Raw genomic sequence first — 13629 nt, forward strand, 5'->3', positions numbered from 1 at the left:
GATATCCCGTGCGTTGCACGGGTAAAAATACTAGTTTGTGACAAAAGGATATATAAGCATATAGAATTTATCACACGTAAGCATGTACTTATATGGCTAAAATTAAAGAAAAATTGAGTTTTTGACAAATTTAATAAACTTTTTATAAATAGAATTAAATAGATTATTTTTTTTATTTTTTAATCAAAATAAAATAATAAAGTGATATCTTTTATATCTAAAAAAATTAGTTTGTCAAATTTTATTAAAATATCATTAACAACGAACTGAACTAGCCATTGAAGCAATTTGATGAAAATACGTCTTCTTTTACATGAATTGAATGGTACCTGGAAAGAGACGTGAAGATAAGATAAAGTACGGAAAGAACATTATTAAGACAAAAGTACAGAAAAAAAAAATATTGTAGAATCATCTGCTTCATTTTATTTATATCCCAACAAAAGTATACTTTGTAAGATAACTCCTCAAATTAGACATACCAGATATCAGTATGAACAAACTTAAACAAGGGTCCTCTGATTTTCATGTAAAACAAAATTATATAAATTGTACATACTTTGTTAAGACTTATATAAAAGTAAAGTATTAATTATAATTTTCTTTATATTCTAATAAGTGAACCTATTTGCATGCATAATTTATGGTTACTTGTAATAAATTGGTTGTACCTATTTCACTTTTAACAAAATAAATAAATATACATTCTATTAATTATAAGAGAATATTAGCTTTATAAATAAGATTAGGATAGTTGTATTTTTTTTAATGAAAGAGTGATATTGATAGGCAATGCTTAAAGAGAGAGTTTATATTTTTTACATTTTCTTTAGTATAGGTCACATAGGCCATAGACATTTAGACCTCAAAAAGTCTGTTTAATGGAGAGAGATGGAGAAGATAGAATTCATGTAAATTGTGTGATGGGATAGAAAAATAATAAATAAATTAAAAGGTGATACTCTTTTAGTTGTAAGAGTCACAACCTCTTGTTGAGTTTCAAGAGAATGGCCTTATTCACCGTTTCATATTATTTTGTTATTTTGTGTCTATAGACATTTAGATTTATGGAATTAATTACGTGTTGATACTAAAATCCTAATAAAATTCATCGATAATTTTTTGTTATTATTCATTATGTGTATACTGATATTCATATAATTTAATTAAAATTTATTTATTTAGTTAAAGATAAAGAAGATTTCACAACTTTAATATTATAGTACAATTATATCAATTGGGGATTTGATACGTTTTTTTTTCTTCTTGAAATGTATCATGATTTCTTTTAGCAAGTTATTGAAATTGTCTTTTAAATATAATGTTTCCATTTTTCAATTAATTTTAACTTTGATTATTTTTAATTTTTAAATGCATTTTTAATCTCTAGACTTGAATGTAAAATTAAAATTCATGATATATTTTGGTTTCCAAATTTTAAAAATAAATAAAATTTTTGACGTGTCAAATACGTTTTAAAATAATATTTGAGTTATGTACTGTTTTAACACATTTTAACTTAAATATTAACTTAAAACACCATTTAACAAGTTAAAAAAATGAAAGTGGGACGAATTCCAATTTCTTTTGTTTACGTAAACAAACTTAATTCTAGAGAAAAATATTTTATTCTATATTTTTTGTTGTATAGTGTAATATAAGATGGCAACATTATTGTAGCAATAGACATCTACATTTAAGAGTGAGTTGCCTTTTACATACAATCATTCAGATCTCAGACATGAGTTGATTCCGAAGTCTATTTCCACCACAACACAGTCCGGTCAACAGTTTCACACATAAACTCTTACCTTACAACATGTCACCTACAAATTAGTGCCTATAGAGTTTGCAATCAACTCACATGCAACACTTTGTGTTTCAGATTAAGTCATCTTTTCAAAAACCTTAATTATTGTCTCACACCATTGTTTATTTTCCCCTTCTTGCTCATTCCTATCACATGCTTAACAAACCTAAAACAAGAAACCCACCATTCATCCGTCAATTTTGCTGTTTTAGGTCCACTATTCAATTTTAACCTACTGGATTTGACATTTCGAATCACCATCACACACTTTAGTACACATGGTTGTGAAAAATGTTTACTTTCAACCAACTTTAGTGTGAACATTGGAAATAAGTATTTCCCACTTTGCTATAATATTATATATAAATAAATAATTTATAGAGAGTAATTTATTTTTATAACGAATTTTTAAACATTATAAAATATGTTGATTGTATTGATAATTTTAGAAGAAATTAAAATTTTAAAATTTTATAAATGTAATTTGGTCTATTAAAATTATATGATGTTAAATTTTATCTGGAGATTTAAAATTTGTGGTAATTATGTCTCTCGAAATTATTTTTTTCCTTTTTAATATTATTTCCTTATAAGTCGATTTTAACATGAACTATACCTTAATTTTAGTTAAATCATTATTGAATTATCAGTTTGAATAAAAAATCAAAATGTCATTAATTTTAATAAGATCGAAGAATCATCAAATTCAATAAATAGTTCAAGTGTGAGTCAAAGTCGCACATTGGATACAATATACAAAGTTAAACACTATATAAGAATAAAGACTCATAACACTATTACCTTAAGGTTTTTGTATAAAAGTGGTGTCAAATGCTTTATATGTGTAAAACCAATGTCATATATATAAAACAACAATCTCTCAATGACTATAACTCATATATGAAAAATATATATCCAACAATTTCAAATCTATCTTTCCTTTTAATATTCATTCTTTAAATTGATTTTTACATGAAGGATATCTTTACTTTAGTTAGATCCCTTTTAACTTACTAGTTCAATCAATGTTGAAATGTCATAAATTTTAATAACATCGAAGTATCATCGACTCAACTAAATAAAGATGTCATCTACTCATCATCCTTATTATGTTAACACCAATTGGATTATATATTTAACTTTATATTTTTGCCTTAATTTTATAGACAGAAACATGAACCATGCGCATATTAATTATCTGCTATATTTCTTTTTTGTTTAAGTATCATAATTGGCATTTTTGGTTCCTAATGTGACCAAGGTATCATGGTTTTAGTTACAACAACACTTAAACTCAAGATCTATATCGAATGGAACCCAAATAGTCTTTATAACTATAAACTCACTGTGTATGGATAATCGAGTCAGACCCCACTGAAATCTCTATCATACGTGCATTACTACATTATAATAATAGAACAGCGATGTACGACACGACGTGTATAAATGTAATTCATATCCATTTGATTTTGCAAATAATAGCATTCTCGATTATAACATTATATACAGCACAAATAAATATAAGAATGTCATAAAGTAACCACCTTAGCTGACATAAATCGTTAAATCAATTGATGTTCTGTTTTGAAACAATAACCTGCGTACCACTAGTGTACACTATGTACTCCCTTTGTATCACAAACATTGGCACAATAATAAATATGCATCACGTTCTAGCAGTATTCTTTCTCAACTATCTCAGTAGAAAGTAATCTTTCACTCTGGTTACTATGGGAAAATCATGTACTTGCCTTGCTCCAATATGAAGGAAGAGTGAGTTATCTTAACAAAGGGAAAAATGATCCTACAAGAGCATATCCTTTGTGAATTCTTCAACCAAATCATCGGCGATTGTACATGCAGTCTCTCTTTCCAATGTATCAATCTCATCATTTGTTAGCCCAGACCAGGAAATAGATGCAAGATCTTGTGCCACAAAACTATCAACTGAATAAAGAGATGTGTTGGACGTTGGATGTAAAGAAACACGGACAATGTCCCATACTAACTTTAGTAGTTCCTTTCCACATGGTGGAGGTTGCAACGAGGAATTGCTTAGTTTCCTTCTGAATCTAGACAATGTCAAAGGTGGTCCAAGAACAATGGCAAGTGCCTCATTTAACAAATCAAGCAAAACCTTGTGCTCTAACTTATTCTTGTTATGATCTTTTGTGGATCTTTCATCCTCCTTCACCAATTTCCTATGAGATTCTTCCACTTCTTCAAAAACTGAGTTGCCAATGTATTTATCCCATGAACCAAAGTACAAACCAGAGGCAACAAGCAGATCTCTTACATAAGATTCTGCTGGATCATCCAGTTCAACTAATGAAAACTCAATCGGCTCCTGCTTTGTGGTGAAATCAACATAGCCGTCAGAATCAAGCTCGCTCAGTTGCCTCTTTAGGTCTGTCAAATAAAAGACAAAGAGAACTGTTAACAAGAATTTGACATCTGAAAAAGCAATTAGAAGCAAAGGATCTGCACTCTCTTGTTAATCTCATTCTGTAAAATACCAACTTAATGAATAAATCGAAATTATTGATATAAACAAAGAATGTCTGTTAAACGAGGATAATAAAGAGGCCTAAATTTGTAGAAATACTAACACATACTTTAACATGAAAATATCTTGCAAGCAGGGTCACTATCCATTTGAAGAACAGAGTAAATGCTGTTTGTACATTTAACTATACGTTCACATGCAACAAAACAAGGGGAATGCATTGACATTCTATTCATGAACTGTCTGTGGTATCATTTCATCAAATTGAAATATAAAATTGTTTCTCACCGTTCAAACCAGAGCTGATATCTCTGAAAACCTTGGGAACAAAAATATCATCTAATGAAGATGCATCTGGAGTTGATGTTAGACTTGAATACCCGCTCTGTCTCCAATGTTCTTCATCAGCACAGCTGCTTACAGATGCAGGACTAGGAGGTACCTCGGTGGAGTTCTCCTAAGAATCACATATGACACAAACTGATAATTCGATAACGACAATTTATGCAACATAATTGAAAACAAAGGTCACTGAGGAGAATAATGAAAAATGTATATAGCAAACTTACATGTCTGTCACCATATTTCATGAGAATAGTTGGTCCACTCCTGACATCTCTCAAAATTGCACCATGTTCGCTGCCATGTGATTCTACTTTTGACTTAACTCTTTTGCCAAAGAGCTTCCCTCTTAGACCAAAAGTATATTTAAAGTTGGAAAGTTTTTCTTTAATATTAAATCCATCTTTCTTCTGCTTTTTAACACCCACAGGCCTTGCTTCAACAGCTTCAAGCTTCCTCTGAATAAGGGCACCCGTTAAAATGTGGCGATCCTCCAAAAGAAGCCTTCCAAATGATGCTCCTGATGCAGGAGCAGACAAGGATCTTTCAAGGTTCCTAGGTGACAACTCCTTGTGGAGCAATACATTGTCATCTAATTTATGTCTATTGGAACATGTTTGTAATTCTTTTTTCTCTTCTAGAACTCCCCACTGGCTCTTGTCATTTGCACCCTTTATAGTATCTTGTTTTAGTCTAACTCTGTCATTGTCTAAATAACAAGCCACTTCAGGAATGTCCAAATGCAATTCATTTTTTACCGTATTTCTTAGCCTCTCTGACAAGAACCTCCTAGTATCTATGTTGAAAAATTCTGGGGAACTTTGTCCATTGAGCTGCATTTTACTTTTGTATGATCTTGTTGACTCTGAGCGGAGTAAATTAGGTTCAGCATCTCTAGTCATACTTTCTGTGACCTCTTTAGCATCAGATTTATCATTGAAAGGTGTCTCAATTCCACCATCTCTAATCCCTTGGAGTTCACACCTCAAGCGCTCTCTCACTTCCTCAAGAAAATCTTCTATACCTTTTCTCTTATGTAAAGTGCCTGATAAACTGGTGCAATTCTCTTCATGGTTGCAATTGCAAACCCTTTCAGAACCAGGCTTCAAGATAACTATCTGAGTGGGAGAAGTGCATATATCTAATAATCTGCTTTTGGATTTCATCATTAAAGACTCCTCAAAGTCCCTACTTTGTGTTTTACTTCTTGATGGAAAGGATTCTTTTTTCTTAGATAAGATTGACTCCATCTGGTGGCCATTGGGTAGCTTTGGCCACTCCTTAAACCTTGTTGATTGATACTCTTCAAATTCTTTCTTGAATTTTTGGAGTTCCTCCTCTTGAGGATGTTCCCTCGGCCTCGGTTCTCCAAAACTATGTCCACCTTCATCATCATCATCATCAGTGTGCTGATAAAATGAATCAAATTCCATATGGCTAAAAGAATTCAAGTTTGAAGAACCCCTACCAGCCCAACCTTTCCCATTCATTTTCTTCTTTGAAAACTTCCTCTCCATATTTTCATGTGTGCTTTCATCCAATGGAACTACAGATTTAGTGTCTAACGGTAATGGCATGGTTTCTATCCCCATCAACCTTGCCACAACGCTGGGGGCATTACTTCTGGTGCCTGATTGTTTGGAAAAACCCTCTTTGTTCGCTTTTTTCACTGGATCCACATTTGAGTAACCAATTTTCTTTGACCAGCCATCTTCTACCTGACACGAGTACTGAAATTCACCAGAGTTCATTCCATTTAAGAATTGTAAGAAAATATGATGTATGCATGGTGAATGAAACATGTAATGAAATGATCGTGGCTTCTTCAAACCCCTATGAAGGTATGTGAAATTAAACTTACTGGTAATTCTCCTTCTGCACAGTGGACATGAGAGGTTTCTACTTGCAGCTTCATGCCATTTCCAGATGTTTCCATATCTTCATGGCACACAGTATGATAACAAATCAGAATTTACATAACTAGCTGACGAGGGATAAAATAGAACTTAATAATGATAACAATACAATAAACCGAGTCACAGCAACATATCTTACAAAATGCAACTTCATACCATTTAACACAGTAACCTTCAAAACATGACAAGGAAATATTCAGTTGATGATTTCCATTTTGGAAAGGGATCCTTCGAGATCAGGAAAAAAAATGCTCAATTTGGCTTCCTTGAAGCTTATGTAACCAGAAAAGGTATATCGTAGCAAGAGTGAAGTCTCTGTTAGATTTATAAAATAATACTCACCATCGTTATTGTTCTTATGGGCATGAATTTTCTTTGCCATCCTACCCTGATTGAACTCAAACATGTGCAATAAGCCTCCCATGTGGTCAAAGGGTCAACTTGAACACTCTCATGTCATCAATTTCAAGGTTCGTATCCCAAAAAATAAAAATTCAGGTCCTTTCCTTTTCTTCTGTGCGATGTGAAATGAACCAGCACTCCTCCTTTGCACACCCTGAATTGCCAAAAGTTAGTGGGGCATCGAAGAGCAGTGTAAGATCTTAAGATCTTAAGATCCAAGTTATATTTGACGCAAACAAGTTTCTGCTTTTTCGCAGAGACAACCAATGAGTTCCTTCATAGTAAAGCATATACCAAAAACTGCACTTTTTCCATTTTTGTGAATAATGTTATAATTGAATGAGTAACCTTGCTAACATAAGGCAAAAAGCTTATCGGACAGTATTAGTATTGTATTGCATCCGATGTAGAACATAATACAGAAATATAATTGATAATAACATTGTAATAGCGAAAGGAAAACAAAACTGACCAATTTTTTTTCCAGTTTTAGAATTTGAACTTTGATATAAAATTATGAATTGACCTATAAGAAAAATTAGAAAACTTTGACTTTCATGCACACACTGAAGAGAAAGAAGAACCTTTGTCTTCTAAGGACCCCATATATCAACAACTTCAGAATCCATTGATGGAAAAGCAAATTAGAGCAAAGAGAAAGGCCCAACAACAGGTTTCTGAGAAAATGTAGAAAAAACAACTCTGAACCTCAAAATTCCGGCATCAGTTAGAATTAACAGTAAACAAAATAAGATTGTCCCGTCTTTTTTGTATCAGAACCATAAACATCGTACAGTACAAGTGACCCCTTTACGATACACTTGAATGCACGTTCGAATAAAAAAAAAGTGAGAAACAGAGAACATGTTGCATCCAAATAAACATACCAATGAGCAGAACCAAAACAAACCTCGTATCCACCAACTGGAAATTCAGCCTGATATCAATTCTGGCCTTAAAAAACAAGAAAGTGGGTGTGCTTGAAAAGCATCAAAGCTTCAAACTTGATATCAAAATCGTAAAAGATGGAACAAAACTTGGAAATCCTGGAGGGAGGGAGAGAAAGAGAGAGAGACAGACAGAGACAGAAAGAGAAGTGTGTATGTGTGTATGTGTGTCATGGAAAAGTGGAAAATTGTGAACTGGGATTTTGTATTAAGAAAGAAAGAAAGAGAGGCAACGATGAAAACTTCATGGGAAAAATATTGATAATGAGTTAATAATGATGACGACAAAGGAAAAAGCTACAATATTCATAGTGTAAGAAAAGGGAACAAGGCCTCTAATTCCATTGCTGGAAGTGAATGAATGAAAGCGAAGGTTCCCTCTCTGCCATTTATTTAGTTAATTGATTAATCATTCTCACATTTTCATTCTTTTTCTTTCTTTTTTCGATAAATCTGCTGTCACTCTTGCTGTACCGTAGAACACCTTTTTTTTTTGTTTTGGTCTAGTGATGAGACTCAAGGGTTTGTGTTTTTCTTAATTCGTATCACTTTTCTTGCGAATGCTGCGATTTCCATGCGAGTGAAATCTTTTACCAAGTCATGTAAGTGAAATAATTGAATTTAACAGTTAGATACAATAAAAAAAGTTATTATTTATTAGGATGAAAATGAACTCTTGGAAAGTCGTTGATTGAGGGAGTGAAATCAGGAAAAAAAATTGAAGGCGAAGGACTTGGTAACATCCGAAATTCGTACATTTTTAAATTCTGTTTCCTGCAAAATGGTCTTCAATGCCTATGATATAGGACGGTTACTTGGTAATAGAAGGCAAGTTCAGGATCATATAACTCTGCATAATCTTAGAGGGAATATAATAGTTTAATCCTTATTAGTTAAGTAAAGTCATTGCTTAATGAGAGAGAAGTCAAAGGAAAAAATTTTCACATGAGTTATAGTATTATATTATTATGGAATAAAAATGGAATCATATGATTGCAGTTTGAGATCACGTAACAACCAGCTCAGAGGTGTGAGGTTTTGCAGTTGTACGCGCACGACGCCTCCATTTGGCGCTAGATATCATGCCACTTTGGAATTTTGGTTTTATTTATTTGTCTTCTGCTTTTCTTAGTTCTCTTTTCTTTATCGTATCTTAAGTTTAGAATAATACAACAAAACAACTGAAAATGTAAGCAAAAAATCAAAGTAAGATTGTACTATAAAAAACTGTACGAAAGAAAGTCAAAGAAATTTTTTTTTAATATGTATAAAAGGTTATATAAATATTCTTAATAAAAGAAATTACGTCCCCAGAAATTAGGGTATTATATAAAACCTAGTTTATACATGTTTAATTATTTGAACCTCACCCTCACCACATCACGTATATATATCTTAAGGTGGAGAACTCGAGATTTGATTGTGCGTTTTATATATGTTTATAGATGAGTGCATTAGGAGGAGTTAATGATCATTTTAAACATAAGTTATGTTATTTTACTCCATTAATTGGTGTTTATATATTGGTGTTGGTTCGGTTTCTCCAATGGTCATTCTTGTGTTATTACCATTGGTTTTGTTAACAATTATTATTCTGTGCAAGTATGACATAATTAATTTTTATATTTCCTTTGCATTGGCTTTGCAATAGGAGATATAATAAGGAGTTTAGTTTGTGGATCAATCAATTTTTAGACTGCAGCTTTCAATTCTTCATTTGTTTAATCACAGCATAAATGTTTTTATCTTAATCTAAAGTAATTATAATATATATTTTGAATGCGACTCTTTTTTTTCCTATTAGGTTTCGTTCTTTTGTTGAATTCAAAATATAGAATAGAAGTATTATTTTTTTTTTTGTTTTTGGTATTCATGAACAGAAGCACATAAGAAACTTGATTATGATTATATCAGAGTTTCATTAACAGTAAAAACTTGTTTGCATTATGTATTATCATTTTGTCTCCCTAATTCACAATAAAAATATTTTTATTATGTTTTGATACACCTAATTATTTCACATCACTTAAGAGTTAAAAATAAATAAATTTAAATATTTATTTATTCCTCAATCATCCAAATGGTCTTTTGAAGATAAATGACAAAACTCTCAATTCTAAATTGCATAAAAAAAATAGAAAATAAAAAACTCTCAGTCAATTTTTTGACCTGTTTCACGTACTCAATTGAAATTCTGAAAGGCACTTTTGTCAAATAAAATAATGATAATATGCCAACTCAAATACATTAAATAAAATCTAAAATATAAAATATCTAAAAAGAGAATAAAAAAATAAAATAAGACATAATAATACCAATTATCAATTCACACGTATAATAAACGTTATTCAAATTCTATATATAAACGAAGGATATCAAAATTATTCATAACATATAACCTTACACTCAATAAAATAGTTTTAAAATTACAAACAACAAATGATTATGTTATTAAAAACTTCATCAAAGAAAAAAATTCTATTCTATCTTCACTAATTATGATCAGTTAAAATGTTTTTTCTTACCTAAAACTAGGGGTGGCATTGCGGTTCTCAACCCGCACTTGGTCCGTCTCGCATTTCTAACACGGGCTGAAAAGTTTGATTCGTTTCCCATAAGTGCGGGTTTGTGGGTCCGTGGACCATCCTACCCTTTTTTTAATAAAAAAAATTTGATGATAAAGTTTTTAATGTTCAACAAATTGGAAGACTTTAGTCCATAATGGAAATAACTGATATACACAAGTGCAAGTTATTTTTTCTTTTGTTATATGAACCGCAGGCCAACTTGCACGGACTGCGAACTTTTGTGGACCAGACTTCTACGGGTTAACGGGCTCAATGACCTGACTCACCTTACGTTTTTTTTGCAGGCATGTGGACCGGTCTGTCAATCAGGCCATATTGTCACTCTTATCTAAAACCTTATTTTACAGACTGTGAACTTTTGTGGACCATACTTCTACTCATATTGTCGAGATCCGTTTCATATATTTTTTTTTCAATCAATAGGGTCAAAACTGTAATTTTTGGGATACAGAAGAATGTTTGAGGGTGCAAGGAGAAATCCTCTAGTTTCTCTCCTAATTTATCGGCCTTTTGGGTCATCAACAAATCATTTTCTAGTTGGGCTTGCCAAAATTTAACTCATACCTCTTGTTTTCGTTGTTCAAATTATTATCGGACTGTTTCTTTCTGCACTCCCATTATTTTTTTTCCTGCACCCAGATATGTGAATTTTTCAGATTTTGTTCCTAAATACACTAGACCAATTTCAAAAATATCTTTTCAGAAGACACTTATCAATTGTATAATGAATTTTCTTTTCCGAAAGTATACATTAGGCCTCCAGAAACACGAATCTAGATACCAAATTTCCACCACCCACCCCTATTTTGGATCAAAATTTTCGAAAGCTTACATTTCTGTGATGGGGTGCAGGAAGAAATTTGACAAGGAAGAATCAGCCTTATTATCTATTAGCATCCATTTGAATTCACTTTCATGAACAATGCGAAAATAAACTGGCCTTCATCATTACTAAAAACACCTTGGTTCATATAACCATCTCACTCTCTTGAAGCTAATTAATTACCCGAAACCATCATCGAACAACATTACCAGTTACGAAATCAGATAAGTTACAACATCTCGATACACTAAAAAAAGGTTCACTCTAACCTTTATATAATGAAGTTTCAAGTCAATGCATGTCAGAAGTAGAACATACATTTTTCATGTAGGCTTGAAAAGATTTACTAGACCTATTAGGGATTTGAATAAAGTCTGAAAACTCTTCTTATATAAAGCATTAAACTAGATCGTATAGTTCACAAATATCAAATCACTAACACAATAAATTCACTTGGGCTGCGGTCAAAAAATTTCTTAGGACCAAAAGACAGCCTATTACCACACATAAATTTATGTTTCCCTCAACTACGTATGACCTAGGTTAGACAGAAAATCCTAAAATATTATAAGTATAAACACACACAAAATTTTTTTATACGAATTCAACCAAATTTACGAGCTACACCCACTTTTTCCTTGAGCTCACAATATAAAAAATTTCACTAATCAAACAAAAGATTACAATGAATACACTAACCTCTTCAGGTTACAACAAATACATAAACCTTCTCAAATTACAATAAATATCCACACATCTCTGTGCTATACATTCTTAATCTCCTCTGGAGATTAAAAATCTCAAGAATGAAAAGAAAACTTTCAATAGAGAGCATAATTTAAGCTCAAAGTGAAAATTTTCACGTGAAGTATATTATAAAAGTTTTCACACATCCTCTTTTAGACAAACTAGATGAATGATAGAGAAACTTCGTAAGCCATTATGTGAATCTTGTGCTTGTGTTTTGTTGTTACTTGTCACTTTCTCTTCATCTTCAACTTGAGCTCTTTATATATCTTCTCGAAAAATGACTGGTGAAGATCTATATCAGATATCTCTTAATTATGCAAATATACATATCAACTTTAAAGTGAAAATTCATTTTTTTTTCATGGTAAACACAAAAGAAAGTTCTTATAAGATCTTCAATTGATTCATTAGAGTGATCTCATCTTCGTTTTTTGATAAAGCAAACAATTTAAATAATATATAAACATATTTGCAATTAAGCGAAATCAAATGCGCATGTGATTATTTGATCATAGATAGCATGTTTCCATATTCAAACATAAAAACATTATTGATCATTTAAAGTTCTTCAATTCACAAATATATTATTCGTTTATGAAATCTTTCAAGTATACTTGATTATCTAAAAATATTTTGATTGTTACACCTTGATTAAAATTCATTAGAACTAAACATAAATTGAATCTGAAGTATCCGACATCGTCTAATAATGCGTCAGTGAGGTCCTATAAATCGTTTGGTTTGAAACAAAAATGAATTTGTCTAAGAGTCCTTCAACTGCATGAACACACGCATGTTAGAGAGAATATATGTAATATTAATTCACATTACTTAAATAATTTGTTATCATCAAAATCATTAAGTGATCTCATATGAATTAGATCGTCAGATGAAGTGTATTAAATTATTTGATTTCAACAATATTAGATTGTCTACTCTTAACAATATTGGATTGTCTAATCTTAACAAGAATAACAAGCAATGATAAGAAAAGTCTACTCCAATTTCAAAATGCAACTAGATGATCAAACAAGTTAAGCTTCCAATATTAGGTTTCTTGACTTGTTCTTGTTTGGTTTTGGTTAAGCTTCCAATATTAGGTTTCTTGACTTGTTCTTGTTTGGTTTTGGTTGGGTATGTTCTCAGAAAGGTTTATGGATGATAAGGAAATTTTCAAGGTTGGCTTAGGAAGGTTCTTAAAAGGATTTGGAGAGTTTTTATATTTTTTAGGTGAAATTCTTGGAGAAACTAGTAGGTGTTTTGCAAAAACTAGTTTGGTATAGGAATAGGTTCTTAGTTATCATTTTTGTATTTTTTTGGATAACCAATTGAAGAGGTTTGTCGTGCTTTGATAAAGGACAACAATCATCTACTAGATAGGTGTTGGATTTTGGGTGAGGCTTTCACACGAGTCCTCACAAGAACTTGTTTCAAGAACTTATTTACTACATTTGATAAGTTGGAAGATAACATTTTGATGGGCAATGATGTTTCTTATAAGACAATTGATATAGGATCTATATAAATATATACTATGAAATTATT

At 31.4% G+C, this 13629-nt stretch overlaps 1 protein-coding gene across 5 annotated transcripts; it reads right to left on the bottom strand.

The window, feature by feature from the left end:
• Window positions 1–3251: 3251 nt before the first annotated feature.
• LOC114176324 (uncharacterized) lies at window positions 3252–8271 on the bottom strand. Of its 5 annotated transcripts, XM_028061335.2 has the most exons (7): window positions 7887–8270; window positions 6917–7130; window positions 6520–6596; window positions 6127–6388; window positions 4886–6042; window positions 4605–4773; window positions 3252–4219 (listed from the first exon to the last, which is right to left on the bottom strand). In XM_028061335.2, exons 2-7 carry the CDS (start codon window positions 6996–6998, stop codon window positions 3615–3617), a joined length of 2352 nt encoding a protein of 783 aa, XP_027917136.1. In that variant the 5' UTR covers window positions 6999–7130; window positions 7887–8270; the 3' UTR covers window positions 3252–3614. The 5 variants fall into 5 exon arrangements, with proteins under 5 accessions (XP_027917136.1, XP_027917135.1, XP_027917132.1 ...); XM_028061334.2 differs by having other exon boundaries at window positions 4886–6376; window positions 7887–8271; XM_028061331.2 differs by having other exon boundaries at window positions 4886–6388.
• Between the last annotated feature and the right edge of the window lie 5358 nt (window positions 8272–13629).

Source organism: Vigna unguiculata, chromosome 3 (genome assembly GCF_037176805.1).
Source record: "Vigna unguiculata cultivar grain cowpea cultivar isolate G323 ecotype 2 chromosome 3, ASM3717680v1, whole genome shotgun sequence".
Taxonomy (NCBI): Eukaryota; Viridiplantae; Streptophyta; class Magnoliopsida; order Fabales; family Fabaceae; genus Vigna; species Vigna unguiculata.

Coding starts and splice junctions, on each gene's coding strand:
- LOC114176324 (XM_028061331.2), bottom strand. CDS start 6,998: ATGGGAGGCTTATTGCACATGTTTGAGTTCAATCAGGGTAGGATGGCA. Junction 6,597..6,916: donor CCATAAGAACAATAACGATG/GTGAGTATTATT, acceptor TGTGCCATGAAG/ATATGGAAACATCTGGAAAT. Junction 6,389..6,519: donor GTGCAGAAGGAGAATTACCA/GTAAGTTTAATT, acceptor GGTGAATTTCAG/TACTCGTGTCAGGTAGAAGA.